At 39.3% G+C, this 23,321-nt stretch overlaps 1 protein-coding gene across 5 annotated transcripts in view; it reads left to right on the top strand.

The window, feature by feature from the left end:
* SLC44A3 (solute carrier family 44 member 3) overlaps positions 1-23,321 on the top strand; it is a 144,233-nt gene that overhangs the window by 84,734 nt on the left and 36,178 nt on the right. For 4 of the 5 annotated variants that reach the window (XM_042466151.1, XM_042466150.1, XM_042466149.1 and 1 more), the window contains 6 exons: positions 9,878-9,985; positions 12,462-12,604; positions 13,394-13,530; positions 16,781-16,874; positions 21,012-21,181; positions 23,123-23,212. In XM_042466151.1, coding sequence (XP_042322085.1) covers positions 9,878-9,985; positions 12,462-12,604; positions 13,394-13,530; positions 16,781-16,874; positions 21,012-21,181; positions 23,123-23,212 — 742 coding nt within the window. Of the gene's footprint in view, positions 1-6,312; positions 6,421-9,877; positions 9,986-12,461; positions 12,605-13,393; positions 13,531-16,780; positions 16,875-21,011; positions 21,182-23,122; positions 23,213-23,321 lie in introns of those variants that run through there. The other variant, XM_042466152.1, reaches the window with a different exon arrangement.

Raw genomic sequence — 23,321 nt, 5'->3', positions numbered from 1 at the left:
TTTTAATTCATAAAGTTTTGTTCTGTTATTTCTGTTTGCTCTTGGCAACAAACTTTTTTGTTCGGGAGGGAGTTACTCCCTAGGCTGCATCCACGCTGCAGAAATAATCCAGATTGTTACCACTTTAACTGTTATGGTTCAATGCTATGGAATTCTGGGAACTCCAATTTGTTGTGGAACCAGAGCCCACTTGCAGAGAAGGCTAAATGTGACACAAAACTACAGTTCTCAGAATTTCATAGCAGTGTCAGCCTGGATTATTTTTGCGGTGCAGATGCAGCCTTAGATAAGTAGACCCAATAATGCATCCAAATTCATGTCATGACCACAATCCAGGATATATCAAAATTAATGTGATTAAATATATCTAATTCTTTTCTGGACAGTGAACAATGTGTCTGCACTGGTTGTCCACCAATAAAACCGCATCTATTAATAACGTAGCAGGGCATGATGACCTGCAGTTGCCTGCCATGTTTCCTCAAAAGCTGCTTCAGAAGCCTGGAAGATTCTCGGGAGAATTGGGAGGCATGTTGCAGGGAAAAGAAAGAGAGGAAAGTCAGTTCACACAACACTGGATGTGATCCCAAATGCTCATGTTTTTATTTCACCAATATGAAGAAGCAACAACTTTCAAGTCTGAGAGCTCCACCATGTGGAAAGAATTATTATCCATGTTAGTATGCCAGTTCTTTGAAACTGCGAGCAGAATTCTTTTTGGAGTTTAGAGCTATAAATAAAAATCCTTATCATAACTATATCCAGGAAAATAGTAGAGTTAATAACATGTTTATAACTGTAATTACAGAAATATATATATCTTAGAAGTCTTCTCTCTACTTTTTTTCTTCTTCAAAAGGTGAAACATAACGTGGGATATTCTAACCTGAAAATACTGGCTTCTTGTTTCTGACTTTTCCATTTCACTTTTAACACTATTAGCCCCTTCTCCCAAAAGGCTGATGCAAGTCAAACAAAGAAATGTCATCTCAGCAAAATCCAAGGGAAAAATGGAAATTAGTGAGACCTGGATGCTTCAATATATGCTACAGTGCCATTCATTTCAATCATTTAGGCTGTAGCTCTATATCCACTTTCAAGGGAATGTAGGACTACACTATAAGGAATGTGTGCTTTATTGCTGGAATTGGAAGAGAGATTTGGGTTTATCAGCCCAAAGAATATGAGAAATGATTTCTAACTTTGAATAGCTGCAACAATTCTACACCTGAAATCATCATCATCATCATCATCATCATCATCATCATCATCATCATCATCATCATCATCTTTGGTGTAACCAGATGTAGGTTATTTTGTGTATAAGGAAACATAGAATGCTAGGAGATTATCACACCACCTTTCTTTCTGCACTAGATGTGGGATGTAAACCTAAACAGGCAGATTTTATCACACACATCTAGGCCTGGGCAGTAGGCATCTCATACCCGATCTGGGCTTCTCCTGCATCTTTTAAAGAATGGGATTTTCCTATTCTTTAAAAGATGTGGGAGAAGCCTAGATTGAGTAATGGGTTGTGTATTGCCCAGGCATGGGGCTGTGAGATAATATCAACCTATTTAAGTTTACATCCTGCGTCTAGCATGGGAAGAAAGACAGTGTAATAACCTCCATGGAGTTGGAACAGAACACAAGGGTCATCTAGTGCAGCCATTTGCCATGCAGGAATATAAAACAAAAGCACTCCTGAAAGATACCCATCCAGCCTCTGTTTAAAGATCTCTCAAAGATAGAGAGTTGATCACCCTACAAGAGCATTTGTTCCACTGTTGAACAGCAGTTACAGTAAAAACAATCTCCTCATGTTTAGATTGAGGCTCTTTACTTGGATTTTGAAACCATGTGTTCATGTTGTACTCTGTGAAGCAGCAAAAATCAAGCTTTCTTCATCTTCTGTGACATTCATTGAGATATATCAAAACAGCCATCAAGTCACTTTTCAGGACTTTATCACATGAGGCCCTTCTCCTTGCATAGAAAATGTTGTTTTCAAAAGGACAATGCAGTCAAGACTGCTCTCTTCCCTACTGCACCTTTATAATCTTTCCAACATGCATCTTACATTCATACTAAAACCTTGTCACACACTGAATTTGGCAATGCCCACCCAGTATCTCACCTTTTTGTAGTCAGGTATAAATGTACACATACAGATCCCTCTGAAATAAAAATTAAAAGCACTCTTACATTTTAAAAGGCCTTTTTTTCCCTTGTGGGATAGACTGGTTCAGGATAGCCTTCATTGACAGATGAAAACCATCAGCTAAAGCAATGATTAATCTGCCAATGACTAATGAAGTCTGCTCAGTCGGGAATAGACAGAATAATGAAACAAATGCTGTTTTAACCGTAACGTTCTTTTCTGGTTACATTTCCAGGTGTGTGTGCCTGAGAGAGTGAGTGAGAGAATGAGGGAGAGAGATAAGGAGACAAAGTGGGCAGTGAGCAAAATTTTCCCTTTTTGGTTTCTCTTGGTCGCTCTTCTCTATACACATCCCAGCTTGTCAATATCCCTCTTGAACTGCCATGTCCAGAACTGGACACAATATTCCAGGTAAAATCTAACCAAAGCAAAATAGTGCCACTACTACTTCCCTTGAACTGGATACTATACTTTTGTTTATGCAGCCCAGAAACGCATTGGCCTTTTGGCCACCAATCCTACTGTTCAGTTTGTGGTCTATTAGGACCCCTGGGTCCTTTTCATTTATACTGCTTTAAGCTACGTGACCCACATCATATATTTATGGTTTTACCTGCCTCTATAAAGTATCTTACATTTATCCTTGCTGAAATTCATTTTCATGACCTTCTTTCCAATCTGTGGCTGTGAGATCAATTCAGTTCTAGTATCATGCTGGCTGTGTGCCATAATAAATTATTTCTATTTCTGTTCTAGTATCAAAACAAATTTCTGGGATCAAGAGTTCTTTTATTCTTCATCCATGTCTTTTGCAACTTACTGCTGTTTGATGAACCTTGAGGTAGCAATTAATACTCACACACACACAAATACAGTTGGATGCAACTTGACAATCATGTCAAAGGGGAAATATTTACCTTTACCTTTATATTTATGCCAGAGTAGGTGTAGAAGCATGTTGAGTGAAGTAAGGTATAAGAAGTCTGTTTTGCTATGCTGCTTGTCAGCTGCAATTCTATGATGGAAAGTTACTGCTATAAACCAGGTGTGCAGGTTTGTGCTTCACCTTCAGGCTAGCTGGCTCCACTGGACTTGAAATGCCATTTGGCTCTCCCATATCTACCCCAAGACCACTCCTTCTGTAAGCTGTATAGATCTACATTATGTGATGGTGCTAAAAGACATCTGGAAATGGTGGCTCTGTTAGGTCAGTTATGCTGACTGACTCATCTTGGTACCCTAAGGAAAATGTTGGAGAGGAGTGGAAAAATAACTTAATACTGACCTCAGTGGAGTCACTTTTAGGAGACAAATCCAAGTAAATATTTTTATTCTAATCTAGTCCACACCAAGAAATATTTATAATTTGGAAAGACTTAGGAACAATTATACATATGTCTTGCATTGCTAGGTAGAGGTTTTAATTACCTTGCTTTTAAATAATGTTATTATTCTGAAACAGCAGGCAGGTGCTAAAATGTGACTATATGCAGTTTGGCACAGTTTAAACAGAATGAATAGGGGGGAAATTGTACAGCTGTACCTCAATTAACAAAGTAGAAATTACTTTTATAATAGAAAATTTGGTACCAGAGACAGAAATAACATGCAAAGAACAGGGATGGGTTCGTACACCATAAAAAAAAATAGAAGCAGTTCAACATGTTTCAGCAACGTTTTTATTTAAATATGCACATGTGAAATTACAAATAAAATAAAACAAAAGCATACCAAGCCTTCTAAAAAGAATTTGAAGATTTCTTCCAAAATGCATCCATTATAGGTGACTTTTTATTTTACCAGTTGCCACTCTTTTTATGATTGCCAAATACAGTATTGTACTACCATTCTGAGACACAAAGTAGATGTATTATTATTTTACTCTCTGACTTCTTAGAATCTGGGAGAGGCAGCTAATAGAGTCAGGGATGCTGGAAACATCAACAGTGCCACACTGACTACTTAGCTTTGCATTTTCAGGAAGGCTAGTTTGCCAGCTAGAAAGGGCACCTTGTGTACTGACATCCCATATCCACCACATGGTTATAAATAGTGATATCAACAATAACTGACTTACTCTTTGGGAAACAGCTGTAGCAGTATCATTTGGGACCATTCCTTGTTCACTGGCTTTTAACTTGTCCTGACTGCCTTGCCTTTTTTTTTTTTTTTTTTGTAACTACAGTACAGAACAATTGTCTCTGTACCTAGCTAAATTAATATTTACACACATGATATGTACCACAGAACAGTGATTAATTATCTGTTTTAATACTATTGCTACACTGGACACTGGACTTGGTTTGCCTCGTCCTTATTCTGTAATTAGATACATTATAGCTGCAAAAGACATTTTGTTATTGGTGGTGTGTGCTTTCAAGTCATTTCCAGCTTATGGCAACCCTAAGGTGAACCTATCATGTGGTTTTCTTGGCTACATTTGTTGAAAGGAGGTTTACCATTGCCTTCCCCTTAGGCTGAGAAACACCACCTTTCTATCAACAGGTTTTTTTTTGGGGGGGGGGGTTCAATCAAGCTAGATGTTATGGGGAAGTTCAGTTTAAAAGAATGGGATCTGTGTAAAACCTCAGTGGATAGTGCAAGGCACCACATTTAAGAGCACCCAATAATTGCTCATGAGTCACCTCATACAGGTGCTATTGCATAGGACATCTGGTGATCATGAAGCAGTTTTATTATGGGAGATTTCATAACTAAAATAAATAATTCTTGTAGCTGTAATTGCAGCTTTTAATGTTTCCAAGGCCAGAATCCTGTTGGTGCACTAGGCTCACAGTTGTGCCTTCTTCAAGGTATGAGAGGAAGCAAATAAATGCCAGTGTCTAATTAGAGCCTCATGCAGGTATATATGTACACAATACTTGCAAAGAGATTTTTTTTTTTTACAGTACTATCAGGCTGCCTGGGACCATTGCACATATGTTAGCCTATTTAAGTACACAGAGTACCATTAGGCACACTTGTTCATATCAGGTGGGCAACTGATGGATGTCAGGGAGGGGTGATTTTTTTTCCTCCCTATGTCTGCTTGCTAGGCCATACTGCCCTGTTTCATCCTGCCCAAAGTGACACAATGCCATATTCAACCACCATTTTGATTTGTTTTTTAAAGTTTTGGGGGGCTTGGTGGGGTACTTTGGGCAGTTTGCAGGCAAAAACTCATCCTAAAACCAATTCTCAGCCCAAAAATAATTTTAAAATTGGAGGTCCCAAGGGCCACATGTGGCCCACCCTTTGTTTATATATTTTGCTTCTGCGTGTTGCTCATTGCATTTTCACAGTGGGTTGTCTGCCATGCCTATTGACCATTGATCCACATACATAGCACTACACTGGTATTCACTGTAGGGACTGTATAACATAATTCCAGTGGTGGGTATTTACATTACACTGAAGTGATGCAGGATCTCAGCCATCACCTGCTAGTTCTGGGCAGCCTATCCAATAGCATCACTAGGATTGGTGTCACCTGGTGCAGTAACTTATGATGTGACCTCCTCACATACCACACCATACAGAATCCTTAGTAATGTTTTTGAACTAATGTTACTCACGAATCAGAATTCCCACATATCACTGAATGTAATAGCTATAGCTGTGACATAAACAACCAGCACACTTAAAATTATACCTTTAAATTACAATAGCACATGCACAGCCAAACTGTATTTACATGTACATAGTTTCATGTGGTTAAAGTGACAATTTGAGACCGTTTTAAGTGCCCTGGCTCAATGCTAGGGAATTCTGAGAACTGTAGTTCTGTGAGACATTTCGCTTTCTCTGTCAGAGAGCTCTGGTGCCAAAACACATTACAATTCCCAGGATTCCCTAGCACTGAAGCAGGGCAGTTAAAGTGATCTCAAACCACTTTCTCCACTTTCTTTTCCCTGAAAGAAAAGAAGTTGGTAGCATGAGCATTCCTAGACTTGAGCCTCCTTCCTCAGAGGCATGTAAATACTGTGGCCCCTTGGTATCAGCTGGGGGTTAGTTCCAGAAGTGGAGGCTGGCTGGCTGGCTGGGGGTTAAAGTGGGGCTGCTGGGCCTCTAGCCCAGGGCACCAGGAGGGCGGGAAGGCAAAGGCAAGGCTGTGGGAGGGTTAAGCCAGCCCTCCTTGCCTCCTCCAGGGAGGGAAGGTGAGGCGGAGCAGCCCCAGGTGCCCCAAAGGCGGAGGAGGGCAGGAAAGAGGCAGCCCCAACACCACCATTATGGCCTGTTTCAGCGGGGAATATTTGGTAAGGGAGACCCTCCCTCACACAACGGGGAAGCATCCTCCTCCTCCTCCTTGGCTGGAGAGAAGAAGAACTGAAGGGGAAGGAGGGAGGGCAGGGAAGGAGGGAGGAAGAGGGAGGCGCCAGCCTTGGGCTGAGAAAGAGGGAAAGGACCCTGTCCCACTGGTAGACTTTGGAAGAATTTTTCAAGGGGGTCTCCTGTTGTTGTTGTTGTTGTTGTTGTGTGTCCAACTTTCCGACTTAAGGTGGATCTGTTAGGTTTAGAGGGTTTTCTTGGCAAGTGTCTTCAGAGGGGGTTTGCCATGGCCCATCCTCTGAGGCTGAGAGAGTGGGACTTGGCTGGGGACCCCCAGTGGGATCCATGGCCAAGCTGGGATTTGAATCCAGAGTCAGTAGCCCAACGGTCAAAGCACCACACCATGCTGGCCCTTTGGCACCCTTTCATTCAGGTCCCCTCGCTACATAAACTTCCCTTCCTTCCTTCCTTCCTTCCTTCTTTCTTTCCTTCAGCCTGTCAGGTGGGCTGAGAGGTGCATTTTGAGTGGGTCATTTCCCCACAACAAGTGCACCTTTCTCTCTCTTTCTCTTAACTCCCAGGGTCCATAAGGCCTCTTTCCTTCCTCTCCATTCCTCTGGCTCACTTTTGTTATTCTTGTCCTGTGCCTTCCATCCATTTCCAACTTACAAAGACCTAAGGCCCAGAGAGTTTTCTCAGCCAGATGCGTTCAAAAGAGTTTGCCCTTGTCTTCCCCTGAAGCTGAGAGAGTGTGACTTGCCCAGAGTGACTTGCCCAGTGGACATCAGATAAATAGTTGCAGAGGGTACCGAAATAAAAGCTTTCCTCTCTGGCATAAAAGACTGTAAAGGGAAAATGGAAATTGGGGTCCTAATGAGTTGCGTAGCGTAAAGTAGACATGTGTAGCAATGTCTGGTGTAGTGGTTTGAGCGTTGGACTAAAACTCTGGTGAACAGGGTTCAAAATCCCCATGCAATCCCACTGAGACTGCTGAATTAATGCAGTTTTGACACTGCTTAATAATAATAATAATAATAATAATAATAATAATAATAATAATAATTATTATTATTATTATTATTATTCTATCCCAACTCTTCAATAATGTCATGGCTCCATCACCTTCTGGCTCCAAGCAACCAAGCTATTCCTTATCTCATCTCACAAAGTGAGTGAAAAAGAATAGTCCCCTCCCTTCTCCTTGGTTTGGGAATAGCCTCTCTAGCTACGTCTTAGGCTGCATCTACACTGCAGAGTTAATGAGCTTGACACTGTTTTCAAAGCCATGACTCAGTGCTATGGAATTCTGGGGTTTGTATTTTTTTTTGAGCTACTGTATTTAGTCTTCTCTGCTGGAGAGCTTGGGTGCCACAACAAAATACTATCCCCAGGATTCCATAGCATTGATCTATGGTGGTTAAAGCAGTATCATATTGCATTGATTCAGCAGTTTGGAAGCAGCCATAGTGACCTTGAGCAAGTCACATCCTCTCAGCCTTAGAGGAAGGGAAGGGCAAACCCCTTCTGACCAAACCTTGCCAAGAAGACCCCAAGATGGGTTCACCTTAGGGTTGCCATATACTGGAAGTGACTTGAAAGCACACAACAAAGTTATGCTGTGGTACTGGATTGGTCCATGGCAAAGCCAGTAGCCCAGTATGGCCATGCACTCTCCCTTCACACAATACTTGCTCCAACTTCTTACCCACCCACTAGCTCCTAGACTAGGGAGTTTATCATACGAAGGCAATTGGGAGTTTATGCCATGAATATCCCAGAAAAATCATGTAATTATGTGTAACAATGTCACACGACGTTGCACAAAATCCACCATTAAAGTGGCCCCAAAGACATTAATGCACATCTTTTTACTGTCAGGATTTCTGTGACAATGCATTTCTGATATTGCTTTATTTGCGCAATTGCATGTGATAATCTTTTGCATAATTACTCACCATTTCCGCTTCATTTGTGGGATGCTTTAAATGCACTTTAATGTCTCTTTAATGCTGAAATCAGCCCCAGTGTGATAAACTCCTAGGACAACTCTGAATAGGATGTCACCCTTGTACAGCCAAAAAAAATCCAGTTCAGATGTTAACAGCATTTATGCCAATGACAAAGTCACAACAGAATCCCATCCATTGTGTGTAACCTGTCCTGATAGTAGCTTCCAGAGTAATGTTACTCAAAATGGTGGTCCATGTGGAGATAGTGGTGATATGATACCCATCCCTGTCACGTTGGTGGAAAAATTTCCCTGTCTCCCATGTCAGGTAGCTTGGGAAGCACTGCCGTACAGAGCAACAATGCCAATCTTCATAAATAAGACAGCTTATTTAACAAGTTTTTAGCCTTCTATTCCTATTATGATTTGTTTGCAGCTGTTTGAGTCCATGTTGTGGTTTGATTAGTTTGAGTCTATGTTGGAAGATGTGTCAGGGCCCATACTGGAAAAAAGGCGTTTACTAAGTAAATAAAAATGCTGTAAGAGTGCTTGCTGCAGTACAACTAAAAGTCACCTTGCTTTAGTCCCAGAAGGAGCTGCCTCTGGAACGATATATTCAATAAGCATAATGTAACAAAAAAGATGTTAACTGGGTGCTGTGTACAGTTGGCAAATTTGCTTGACCTTGGTCTATTTTACCATCAGAACATAAGATACTTTTGTATGTGGGGAGGGGAACATATAAAGAACGCTACACAATTCGGAGTATTCACACATGTTTCCATTCTCATCTAAATGTGATCTAATGACTAGTATGAACATGAGCACTTTTTTTAAAAAAAGGGGGATCCTAAACATTTCATGTATGAGTTGACCTAAAATGGGAAACACCTGTTGATTGCACAGTGGGAAAAAAGTAAATGCATAGAAATGTGATACCCATATATTACTTTCTTCAGTATTACTCAGTGGAAAAATGCTCAGCACACTGAAGAAACCTGAGATCCTGCTCTGTATACATATATAGACAGGTTTCCATTTTGGGTGTGTCTGTATATGAGAGAGAAAACACTATAAATGGGGAAACTCGTGCTGATACAACTCCTGTCAAGAGGAAGTAGACACTATGTGGCCTATGGCTTTTTCTCTCTGGTTGAGGCATATATTGTAGCTGAAGACAGGTGCTGACTAGGTGTGAGAACTGGATATGGCAAAACACCACATTTGATCCATGAAAACTGGTCCATCTGGACACACCCATTCTCTCTTGAATATTTACAACTGCTAATTATTACAGTGTCTGGCTCTTTTAACAGCCTCGACCTTTAATGTATTCGGAAACATTCCTTATTACCCATAGACTGCTAGTGTTTTTAATGCAGCGATGCCTGTATCCTGAATGGAGAAGTAAATATACCAAAAAAAATATGTCTACCTAAAGTTGCAATACATTCAAAAGGTATCATCACATTTTGCTTTTTCTTTGTAAATTCTAGGTTTCTGAAGATGGGTTACCTGAACCAAGAAAGTGGCGACCATTGATGTATAGGAAATGCACAGATCCCGTTTGGCTGATAATATTCTTTCTCTTTTGGTCAGGTTTAGTAAGTAGTCTTTTTGTTGAAATGAATGTTTTGGGATGAGGGGAAATAAATGATTAGAACTATCTGATCAGGAATCTTGCTATATCTGAGTGTGTTGGTCTTGTGGTGTATCAACAACTGTATAGGAAGAATTTCCTAATACTATTTTGTACTGGTTTCATACTAAACAGTCATAGCACTATTATGCCACATTAACTGCTATGGTTCCCTCCTAAGGAGTTTTGGGATTTGCAGTTTAGTGAGGTTCATTCAGAATTATCAGTGAAGGCGGCCTGATGCCTCTCCAGGAGTATCTAGGATGCAGCCACAGTAGTTAAAGTGGAATCATAGGCTGCATCAGCACTGCAGAAATAATGCAGTTTGACACCATTTTTAACTGCCATGGCTCCATGCTATGGAATTCTGAGATTTATTGTTTTGTGACCTATTTAGCCTTCTCTGTCAGAGAGCTCTGGTGCCACAACAAACTACAATTCCTAGAATTCCATAGCATGGAGCCATGTCAGTTTAAAGTGGTGTCAAACTGCATTGTTTCTGCAGCACAGATGCAGTTTTAGTATTTTAAGAGGTATGAAAGGACCCCAGGTTTATGGTTGTGGTTTTGCTTATTCTATGAGTAGTATGTTTGGACTCAGGCAGGCCCACATTTTAATGACATCTTCATCATTTCTCAGCACACAATGGAATTGTTTGATTGCCCCTTTTCCATTTTTATTTACAAATGAATATTTCTGCATCCTTGGGGTATCCCCTTATTGTGCAGAAATCTGTGACTCTATTTTGCTGCCAAACAAAAGAAACAGGGTTACAAAGTCTGATGCTGGAATAGACTAGCTGAGACCTTCAACAAAATGTTGCAATATGATCTGACTTACTAGTAGCAGTATTCTGTTCAAGACTCCATCTAGCCTGGAACAGTAGGCCCATAGTTGTGTTTGCAGCCAGAGGAAGGGGGAGGCCCAGAAGGGATAAGAAAAAACTGATAGTTCCCCCTCCCGTACTTTATCAGCCTTTTGAAAATTTTGCCCATTGTCATGCTAAGGTTTCAGAATGCCTGCACTGAACATGTAGACTTCATTGCTATATATATCAGGTTAAGTATTTCTTTGAGTAACAAGAAGGAGAAATGGTAACATTTCCTTTACTTTAATTTCTCCTGAAACTATGGTGCAGTACAGACCGCCCCAAAAGGGCAGCCTGCTGGCAGCCTTTTTCCCTCTGGAGGGATGCCACAGCTGCCAGACCGCACAGCATCACTCCGGAGTAAAAAGAACCCAGAAAACCCGGGTTCTTTTTATGCCACTGGGTGGTTGTAATGAGTGTGCCAATGGCACACTTGTTACGTAAGCAACATGCAGCAATGTGTGGACGCTGTGTGTCGCTTATGTCAAAATGGTGGAAACCGTATGGACAGGACTCCATGTCGTGCTAAGGTTAGGGACTGTGTGGTTGGTGCGCAGTCCCTAACCCTAAAATTGGCACCAGCACGGCGCATTTGGATGGTTTGAGTTTGAGTGTTGGACTAAGACTCTGGAGACCAGGATTCAATCCCACTCAACCTTGAAACCCACTGGATGACTTTGGGCAGAATCAGGGGAAGGCAATGGTAAACCTCATCCGAACAAATCTTGCCAAGAAAACCTTATGATAGGTTCACCTTAGGCTTAGGGTCACCACAAATCAGAAATTATTTGAAGACACACAACACATACAGCACATGATCTAGTAGTATGTGAATATGCCTCTGCTTCTGAATCTTCCCCTTTCTTAGGTGCAGTTCTAAGGAGCAAATGCTCATGCTTCCATTTTCAACTTCTTATGATTTGCTGTTGTATGTGAACCAGGGCAGTCACGGCTAGATTTAACTATGGGTTGTCTGGGGGGAAAAAACTTCAAAATTTCATTTACAACCCTGGCTTGTGGGATAAACAGTAATGAAAAACTACAATTTACTATATGCTTGACATGAGAAGGTGCAGTTAGATGCAAGCATAAGACAATGCTTCCAATCTGCTCCCTTTACCTGTGCCAGAGAAGCAGTGGGGCTCAGACTTGTTCATGTAATTCCAAATTGCATTGAAATGTATTTAATTTAAATAATTTCAAAAGCACTTTGCTTTTTCTGGTGTGGAATATAACCACCTGATCTTCTGGGCAATTGTATTCATTCTGTCTACAGTGGTTTGCATTAGATATTCACTGAATTATAGCAGAAGATAAGGGGACACTGTTAGGTTAGAGGTATTTTGCCACTACACATCAGTATAATGATTTCTTAATACCTCTCTGTAGATGTTTCACTTTGAACAAATCATTATACTGGGAAGAAGTCTATGCAAGTTTGTACAGATTTTTTAAAAAACCCAATATGAATATGAAGTAAGTGAATCATAGGAATCACAGGAAAGCATAATACACTGTGGCAGATAGATGATTTCCAAGAAGAAAAGGAAAAATATATGTTTGTCTTTCATAGATGTTCATAACTGGCTACGCCGTAACGGCTGGAGCTGCAGAAAGACTTATATTTGGCTATGACAGCTATGGAAACGTATGTGGTCGAAAAAATTCTCCAGTGGTAGGTGCACCTTTGTCAGGACAAGATATGAGAAACAAAAAGTGAGTAGGTTGTTATTTTAAAAGCTTTTATTTTTATTGATATCTATGGGAAACGGGAGAGCCAGCATGGTGTAATGGTTTGAGCATTGGAGAAGAATAAAAGGAAAAAAGTCCCATGTGCTGTGTGATGATCCAAAAACTTTATTTTCTTTAATTACTTTTTAAAGGACTTAAGGAAATAAAGTTTTTGGACCATCTCACAGCGCGTGGGACTTTTTTTCCTTTTATTCTTCTACTGTAAATATGTGCTTTCCAGTTTTTTGTTCTGTTCTTTGACTCTGGATACCTGGATTTGATTCCCCATTCAGCCTACTGAGAAACCTACTGGGTGATGTTGGGCAAATCACATACTGTCATCCCGAAAAACCAAACAAACCCTGAGATAAGGTCACCATAAGTCAGAAACAACTTGAAGGCATGCATCTACAACAACACAGGAAATAAAAATTTTGATCCATCAGTAATGTGTTGTTCGTATGTCTTACAGGTATTTTTATATAAAGAAAAGTATATATAATTATGCCCAAAGAAAGAGTTGCAAATTATGGAGCCTTGATTTAGCAGGGCATAAAAGTTACTTTGTGCTGAGTCAGTGGCTGACTTCATTTGTATTTTGTTTATAATAAAATTATAATATGATGAAATACGTAGCATATGAAAGATACTTGTTTATTTTTTAACTTAACAATTTTGACATTTCAGTTTGGCATAGCAAAACAGTTTGTTGGACAAACAAAGAAAAAATTTATCTGTTTCTAAAATTGATGTTTTTCCTCTCCTTTTCCTTAGATATGTGTTCTTTTTGAATTCATGTGGTTCGGAAATAAACAATCTTAAAATCAATTCAGTTGCATTGTGTGTATCAAGTTGTCCACAAGAGCAGCTCATCTCCTTGGAAGACATTCAACTTTTTGCAGATAATAATGGTATGTGGTAAAATTCTTAAATTTCTGTATATGTGTATATGCACTTGTATTTATCTATGTCTATCTTAGTTATTTATCTTTTGAACTCTTGTGTTAAACCAATTGATTGAACAAGAAATACTTAATTTGATTTAACTTAAACTAACATACAGATACTATGCCACATACACACACACACACACATATATATATATATAGAGAGAGAGATTATTGGATATGCATATTGCTAAAATTTATTTTTGCCATCAGGATGATTTTTGCTGTGTAGCCATACTTACAAGGCTGTAATCCTATGTACCAGGGAGGCTTTGTTATGTTTCGCTTTGTTTTGTTTACTCTTACAGACCACATTCCCCTGGTGATAATCTTTCAGAAGCTGCTTTGCCAAGAATGTAGGCAGGATGAAAGCCAGTAGTAGGTGGGGCTAAAGAAGACTTCTCTCTCTTCTTCTGCTACCCTCTTTTCCTTCCTTCCTTCCTTCCTTCCTTCCTTCCTTCCTTCCTTCCTTCTTTCCTTCCTGTTCAGTTAGTGGCCAGGCAAGGTATAGTTCATTCTTTCCAGCAGTCTGAACTGATGATTTATAGGGAATGCTTAAAATTTGGCCAAGGTTTCCTTCCCCACGCTAATCACAGTTACCTGGGAGTAAGTCCTACTGAATTAAATGGGATTTACTTTTGGGTAGAATGGACAAATTGTGCTAATCAATTCTTAAACATTTTAGGCTGGTGTACTCTTGCTCTTTGCTAATTAAATTTCTCCTTTCTCAAGAAGTGAAAAGGGGAGCAAAAATACTGGTTTGCTACAACTTCATCGTGCATGTTTACATATAAAATAATATAAAAAGTCTGGGAACCATATTGCTACAGTACAAAGTGCTTTCAAAACTGCCCCATCTTTAAAAGTGATTTGACATATGGCACAGGCCCAGACAAAGCCCCCCCCCCATGTCCATGTACACAGCCCCCCTCACTATAGGGCTGACTTTGTGCTTCAGCACATTAGGCCTGATGGTGGTGCTAGGCAGAGAGGAGTCCTCTCCAAGAACAAAAAACAGCCAATCTCAGCTCTGAATGTCCCTTCACCTATGTCCCAGCCAGTGTCTATGGAGGTTATCACATGGGAGGAATGTCTCCCTATTTTGAAAGAAAAGAAAGTGGGGCCAATTTGGAAATGAATCAGGGATGTAGCCGGGGGGGGGGGGCGGGGGGGCCGGCCCCCCCCCCCTTCCATTAGAAAAATGAATGGTGTGTGCTGCTGCGCCACCGCACTCAAGCCCCATTATAATGGTGGCACTTAGTCTGGACCCCCCCCCTTCCTAAAATCCTAGCTACGTCCCTGAATGAATGCAAGTACGTGGATGGTCATCACACCACAGAAGAACACAGTGCCCATCCCAAAACCAAAGTAGTGTGAATGCAAAAGAAATTATCATATGAGTACATACCCATCGTAGTCTAGAATTTGAATTAGCATCACTGCACAAGCACAGTTAGGGTAGAATCGGATCATTACCTTTTTACACTTCCGGAAGGTTTTGCCTTGTTTTGCCTTTGTTCATTTAGTATCCCTTATTTCACATTATGTAGGCAATTCACGAACTCAAAATCAGTCCAAAGCAACCTTGTACTTGGTTTGAGCATTGGACTATGACTCTAGAAGGCAGGGATGGAATCCCACTGGGTGACCTGGTGCATGTCACACTCTCTCAGCCTCAGAAAATAGCAATGGCAAACTGCATCTGAATAAACCAGCCAAGAAAACCCTGTGACAAGGTTGCCCTACAGTCGCCTTAAGTTGGAAATGAAGCTTAGGAGAGAAAACTGCAGCCAGCAAAGGAGCTTGGGAATTGTAGTCTGATTTAAGGGCAATCCAAGGGCGACCAAGACATGCATTCCATACCTGGCAAATTCAAATTGAATGCAACTTTTGGAGTGGAACAGGATTTGTAAATTCTCTGTTTCCTGAATTTACACATCTCTTGGTTGACCCTGGATTGAGTTCGAATTGAGTTGACATTGCCTTTAATTATGTATGATAACCTCTCGTGAAAAAAAGTAACCCCCATGATTGCACCCGAGATCACACTGCATTGACCTTCCAATTTTCTCCTTGTGATAACGTCCTAAGAAAGAGTGACTCTGCCAAACTACCCACTTCTTCACTCATACTGTCACTAGAAGTAGCAAATGTCATCGATCCTCAGGGAGGATTTGGAAGAAGGAGAGTTATGTATCTCCCCAGGAATGTTTCTCTCTTTAGTAGCATCACACCCAAGTGTGTGTATGTGTGTAACAGGTGTCACCTAGACAATGAGAATCATGGAGCATTTGGTTAGTAGCATCCCTGATATCCAACCTTGATTTATATTTCATTCTGCTACATCCATTCTCCATTCTTATCCTGATGGTTTTGTGTCAGTTTATAGTTTTTGTAATGAGACGTACCGTAATTAAAGACTAAAGTTGTTTGGCTTTCACCCAAAAGTGCAGTGATGAATAACCTGATACTGCCATCTTCTGCCTGAAGATTATCAGTACTAGATCTTCAAAAGCAGTGAAGTACATATGTGCGACAATACACTCACATGAAAATGATGGCTTTAAAGATAGGCAGTGACACCCTAAACACCATCTGCAGGTCACTTCTAAGGTGTTGGTGGAATTCACTTATAAATGGTGTTATAAAACTTGAATTGGGTGTTCAATAACTAGGAATTTTTATCCTTTAGTCCCTCTGCTGACATAAATACTACATTACAACAAAAACTATCAAGAGAAGGGTGCCAAATGGATTTTAGGTTTGGAAATCCAAAACGGCTGTCTTCTTAGAACTGCCTCTCCTACACTGCCTTTTTTGTTTGTTTGCTGAATTTAGTTTTTATTTATTGTACTTATATCTGTGTGAATATACAGGGGGTCATTGGAGATCCAGCAGATTTATCTTATTCAATTGTGACTACTGATATTTTCAGGATTCAGGACACTGACCTTTTTATATGGGCTTTACAGACCTGTTTATATAAGCAAACTTTATATTTGCGGTAATTTAGTTGTTGTTTTTATTCCACTTATTGTATCTTTCAGATAATTTTACTGATATTTTACATTGTATCATAGATTCATTCAATTTTTTTCTTTGTCTTGAAAAATATTATATTGAAAGGTGAGGTATATATTTTCTATATTAATAAATTAAAGTAAATAGCATTCTGATTTCTAGCATATTGCTTTGTGGGTTTTGTTTTCTGTAGGTTCTTGCCTTTGCATTTACAATTTGAATGTTAGCAGCTGCACACACAATTCCAAAGCTACTGGACTTTGTCCTGCCTTACCAGTTCCACCAAGGTAAGGAATATTGCAAATATTATTTTATGAATGCTATAAATAGGTTTTGTGTTAACATTTTGCATTAGTACTTTGTACAAGTTGAATATCCCCTATCTCAAATGCTTGAGACTAGAAGTGTTTCAGAGTTAGAATTTTTGGGGTGGGTGGGGTGGGTGTTGGAATACAGAAACAGTATAGTATGTACCTGTACTGTATTTGTGAGGCTGGAGAGAGATGCAAGGCTGGAAAGAGATGTACGATCTGTGAAAAAGGTGGAAGGTGTGAATTTGCATCAGTGACTGTGCTTGGATTTCTGCCATTTCATGGATCCTCAGTCTCTCTCCAGCCTTTCTACTTTTTGCCACCAGCTGCCTACTTCCACTTTTGAGGCAGGGGCTGTGGCACTCCTGCTTATTAATCTCTGTTTAGCCTTGTATCTCTCTCCAGCCTTGTGTCACATTCATTTACTTCTTGTATATGACTTGCAAGGCTGGAGAGAGACTGAGGATTTAAGAGACAAATGAGTAGGAGTGCTGCATCCATCACTTTGGAGGCAGAAGCGGGAGACTGGCTGCAAAAATTTCAATTTTTTGAGGTTTGTATATTTTGGCTTTCCAGATTAGGGGTGCTCAATCTGCATTTGATACATCTAAATATAATGCTGCACACAGTTACGGTACTTGCTTATCTATTTATTAATTTCTATTCTTCATGTTTGAAGGATTCAGGAAATAGTTTAAATGATATTTCTTTTTAGCAAGAATGAGAAGGACGTGAATACTGTCTACTAGCCAGACAAACCTACCCATGGCCCAGGCATCTTGTCTGGATTCAGTTTCCGTATGTGTGTAGGAATGGCTGGTCCTCATGTGTTCCATTATTGATCGCTTTTTTTCCTTTCATAATACTGGAACTTAGAGTCATCCAGTGGAGCTAAGATGGGAGATTCAGGACAGATAAATTATGTGCATAATTAAGCAGGGCCTAAAAACCCTAAAGGCATCAGATCTTGGAAGTTAAGCAGGGTCAGCCCCGGTTAGTACTTGGATGAGAGAGTGCCAATGAATTCCAGGTACCATAGGCTATATTTCAGAGGAAGGAACTGGCAAAACCACCTCTGAATAGTCCTTGCCTGAGAAACCCCTTTGAAATTCATGCAGTTGCCATAAGTTAACAGGCAACTTGAAGGTACATACACAAAGACATGGAGAGAGATGCTTGTGAGATTTCCTACTTCCAATATCAAAATGACTTGTGTGGTGTTGAGCATTTCACATCTTGGCTCTTGTGAGTTGGGAGAAGGAACAATTTATTATTCTACCTCAAGCAGCAAAATATTTTAGTCCAGGGGAGGGCAATTCTGGCAGTTATGTAGTTTTGGTGGCCAGTTTGGATGGCTTTAAAAGGGCAATTGGATAATTTTCTGGAGATGGGGCAGTTGATAGGTACTAGTCAGGATGGCTATATAGTCACCTCTAGAGTTAGTTGCTGGGAAACATGAAAAGAAGAGTTCAGTTTCCTTGTAATCTGCTGGTAGAGCTCCCATAAGTAACTGATGGGCTGAAGTTGAACTAGAGAAGCCCTTGGTTTGATTCGTCATGACTGTTACTATGTTCCAGGAATATAAGCCATGTCAGCAGCACTGTGATCCATATGTCGCTGTGTAGTCCATATATGTATGTCCTTGTGTGCATGTGTCTGTGTACACATGCACATAGTATATATACCTTTTCTACAACAGCTCCTGTGTATATAATAACTTCTTTGGGTAATGGAGCATATACTTATTCATACACTGAATGTAAACTGTTTTATCTTATGCATTGATTGCATTATGCAAAAAAGGGGAGGGAGTGAACTAGGATTACATAAAATGCCAGGTAAGATGAATATTTTGACTGTTTCATTATGAATGAAGTAGTGTGTCTAAAAGCACTTTGTGTCACGGCTGACTTGTTTCTTATTTATAGCAAAGGCGATGAAAGTCAAGGCACTCCGTGTCTTATCAGTAAATTATTAACTGGGAAGGAATGCTACACTGATTAAACATTTTTTCCCACAGCAGAAATGTCTGGGTTTATTTAATATTTAGAATCCTTTCAGACCTATTTCAAGTCAAAAATAGATAAATCTGGTGAGAGGCAAGATGCATAAGTATTATAAATTACGGATTAGCTTGAACCTTTTGTAATTCTTTGCACATCTGTCATACCATTTTAGACATTTGGGTATCCAATGTGGTATGCAAACTATATATATTCATATTTATGATGGATAACATTTACACAGCATTTAACATGCAAAATACTAGTTTTTTTCATTATCAGGTTAGATTTGCACTGGAACAAAATAATGCAAACAATGTAAAGAAGTAAGAAGAAAGACTCATGTGCAGTGCAGAGTCTGTTGAGGATTATTAGAGATCTAACAGTTTTATCTAAAATAGTGTAGAGTTTTTGCATATTTAATGTACTTTGAAATTCAAGGGGTTGCCGTAAGTTGACAATTGACTTGAAAGCGTGTGTGCACACACACACACCTCACAGAAAACTTGTTTTGCTTTATGTATACACCTATCTTAATGGGTCAGAGTAAGGCAGCATAGAATCATAAAGTTGGAAGAGACCCCAAGGACCATCCAGCCCAACCTCCTGCCATGCAGGAATATACAATCAAAGCACTCCAGACAGATGGTCATCTAGCCTCTGTTTAAAAACCATCAAAGAAGGAGACTCCACCACACTCCAGGGCAGCAGCGAGTTCCACTGTCTGACATCCCTCCCATTGAAAGCAATATATTAGTAGTTATCATTTCCTGGATATATATTAGTAGTTCCCATACTCTCTCAGGAGCCACCAGATGGGACATATGTGTTGGAAGTTGCAGCCTTTGTTGCAATAGTTCTTAGGCTGTTGTTTTTAAAATATCAAAACAACATTTCTGCTGTCCTTTACTATTTTCTGGCAGTTCCTGTTGCACCTATATCAACATTTTATTTGAACTCTCAAGTGAGTTTCTTTTTAATTCTGGCACATATTGGAACAGTTTTTCCTTTTAAATTGTTTTTAAAAAAGAGTCTGAGCGCATCAGTGAAAATTTGAATCAGAGAACAGAAATCTTACTCTTTAAATCATAGGAGCACTTCAGCAAATCATGGCTTAGTTTCAAACTCTGGAAGAACCCTAATGCAGATCCAAGACATAGTTACAGCTCCAAAAAAGAATGGAACAAGGGTTCACAGACAACAGCAACCAACAAAACCTGCCAAAAACTAAGGAGCTATATTGTGAGAATTCATGCTTCAGACCACTCTGGAAGAGCCTAGCGAGATAATAAACAAGAAAACCTCAGCTGCTGCTTATGCTTTCTCCATTAGTCCCAGAAGATCCACATATAATGAGGAAAGAGTGATCAACTTTGTTTCCTGTGGCTCCCCTTTAATATACAGTATATTTTAATTTACATTTTAATGTAACATTTAAAATTGTGTCTTAATGTATTCATAGAAAACAGAAGGAATACATTTTAAAAACAACAATTAAAACTAAAATTTCACAAATCACAGATAAAAGTTAACCATCTTTTACTACTACTAGTTTACTCTCATTAGGACTTAGCAGGTGATCATTTATAAATGAGAGAGTAAAGACTTGTATCCCGAAACCACCAGAGATGAGGTAGACTTGGCTCCAGTCACCTTTTCCTCCCACATCAATATAGTTAATTTTAGTTCTGTAATCAATTTTACAGATAAATATGAGCTTTAAAATAGGCCCTCTACCCACATTTCTCAAAGCAGTTTAATAAGTACATACATTAATCATGGTGATGTTAGAGTTTTGCCTTCCCTATGTTGAACCAGTGCAGATATGATAAAAGAGTTGTCCCTCACATTGTACTAAATAGCATCACTTGTGTGTCGGAGCCCCAACAGACAAAGAAGAGCCTCTGGATTAATATGTAGTGGTATGTAAATGAAAACCTGTATTTAATTGGAAGTGTTTTTTGTATATTGTATTAGGAGAAAATATCTTTTCCTAATATGCTTTGGTTTTTAAATACAATTATATGATAGCTTCACTAAGAGTTTGGAGCTGAAAAATTATTTGAAATTTTAAGCTCAACATCTTGTCTTCTTTTATAAAACCATTCAGCTCATCTTTCCCATTGTTTAATCGATGTGTTCCACAAAATGCTGAGTGCTATTCGCAGTTTGCGTCTGTGCTGATTGATATGGTTAATGAAGTGGACATTTTTCACCGTGTTCTTGGTGGACTAATGGCCGGAAGAGATACTGTAATAGGATTATGCATCCTTGCACTTGGTGAGTTAGTGGTTACTTTATATAATTGTGGCATTTCCTGTAAGAAGTGAATGGTACTTTCTAATTGAACATACCTAATTTTGTTAAAGAAGATATTGTTCAGATAAGAATGGTTTCCAGTTGGGGAGACAAAATTTCCCAGGGAGTTCCCTAATAATGTATTTAGTTAAGGAGCTATCTGTCCTATGTAGTGGTAAAGTAGTTCAGTGGGTGGCAGAAAGAAGTGGGGCTTTTATTTTATTAAAATGCAGAAAAGATGCAGAATAATGATCCTAAAACAGACCTATCTTTATCTTGTTCAGAGAGGAGGAACAAAGGTATGTGCACAAGTACAATAGGCCCTTGGTATTCGCTGGGGTTTGGTTCTGGGACCCTTTTGGATACCAAAATCCATGGATGCTCAAGTCTCATATATATATATAGTGGAGTTGTAAAATGATGTGCTTTATATGAAATGGCAAAATCAAGGTTTGCTTTTTGGAATATATATACTGTATTTTCAAGTTGTGGATGCTTGAATCTGTGAATAAAGAATCTCTGGATATGGAGGGACAACTGTATAATGCTTCCCTGTCCCCATGCGGGTAGGAGTAGTGATTTCTGGTGGCACTTATTCTGTCTCACATGGCATGCTACCTGAGAGAATCCTATGACCATGGGCCCTTTCACACTATAGAATTATACTGCTGTGATTCCATCCTATGTGATCCTTAGATTTTCAGTTTAGGGAGAGACATTTAGAATTGTTATCCAGGGAATCCTCTAGAGCAATGGTCCTCAAACTGTGGTCTTTAAGGGATTTCCCCCATAATCTCAGACTATTGACCAAGATGGCTGAGGCTTCTGGGAGCTGAAGTCCAAATTCTCTTAAAGTGCACAGTTTGGTGACCACTGCTATATAGCCTCACCACCCCAGGATCCCATAGGATGCAGCCATTGTAGTTAAAGTGCAACCATAATGCTGTAATGGGAAAGGGCCTCTTCACAGAATCTTTCTGAGAGGGAAGGCTAGCAAAAAGAAGAGCAGAAATTTTGGGACAGGCATTCTTGTCCTGCAAAGGTATCTTAGCAAAATAAGAAAACACAGTTAAATTAATATTATTTATTATGGATCAAGTTAAATAATGTGAAATAGGGGCTGTAAATTGGACAAGCGAAATAGAAAAATGACACTAAATGTTTCCCATCATTATCATTATTACCATTATTCTTATTTATTTAAATTTTATTTTACTTATATCCCACCTTTCTCCCAGTATGGGACCAAAGGAAGTGTTATTACATCTCAGAAACCTAGATTTTATGTTTTTACTTTTACATTGCATTTTAACAAAGTGAGTAAGTAGATCATTATTAAGATGTCTCAAACTCTAATGCTATGTTTATATAAGCAAGTTAAATTATTGTTCCTTCAAAATGTCACAGTTCTATTTTGAACATGTTAATAAACCGAATATATATTCTAAGTCCTTCACTGTGTATAGGTTTTGCAGGATATATGAGAAAATTAGTAAATGATATTTAGGAGTCATACAGAACAGTAATTCAAATAATAGAAAGAGGGGGAATGAGTCTAACTTTGGATGTGAATGCAAACAAAGTGTATTTATGAAGAAAGAGAAATTTTATCATAGATTTCTAGCATAATCAACTAAGGAGGAGCATGATGATAAAAAAATATGACACTGATCTGGATGGGATGTTGGTTCAGCCATGTCTGTACAGTACACACAGATTGTACAAAACAGTGGTATAAGAGCTGGCAAACATTATTAATGTCAGAGGTTGCCATAATGCACACAATCAGCCTGCTTAAATCCCTTTGGGTTCAGTGGGATGTTGGCAGTCAGATTGGCATAGTGGCAGTCAGAATCATTAGGCAGATCAAGTAAATGATAAATAAGCCAACCACTTTATTCTCTCTCTCTCTTTTAATTGCAGTCTTCTCTATAGTAATGATGTTAGTCTTCAAATTCATCAGTGTGCTTCTCATCCGTATATTCCTTACACTCCTTGTATTTGGATTATTATGTAAGTATTGGTGGTTTTGATACATATTTAGCAAGACTGGGACACTATGTCAGTGTTCCAGATGCTCATGAGGGCTTTCTAGCACTCTCCCCCATCTCACATTTCGGTA

The sequence above is a fragment of the Sceloporus undulatus genome, chromosome 4, assembly GCF_019175285.1.
Source record: "Sceloporus undulatus isolate JIND9_A2432 ecotype Alabama chromosome 4, SceUnd_v1.1, whole genome shotgun sequence".
NCBI lineage: Eukaryota > Metazoa > Chordata > Lepidosauria > Squamata > Phrynosomatidae > Sceloporus > Sceloporus undulatus.
This window is presented reverse-complemented; position numbering and strand designations above follow the sequence as displayed.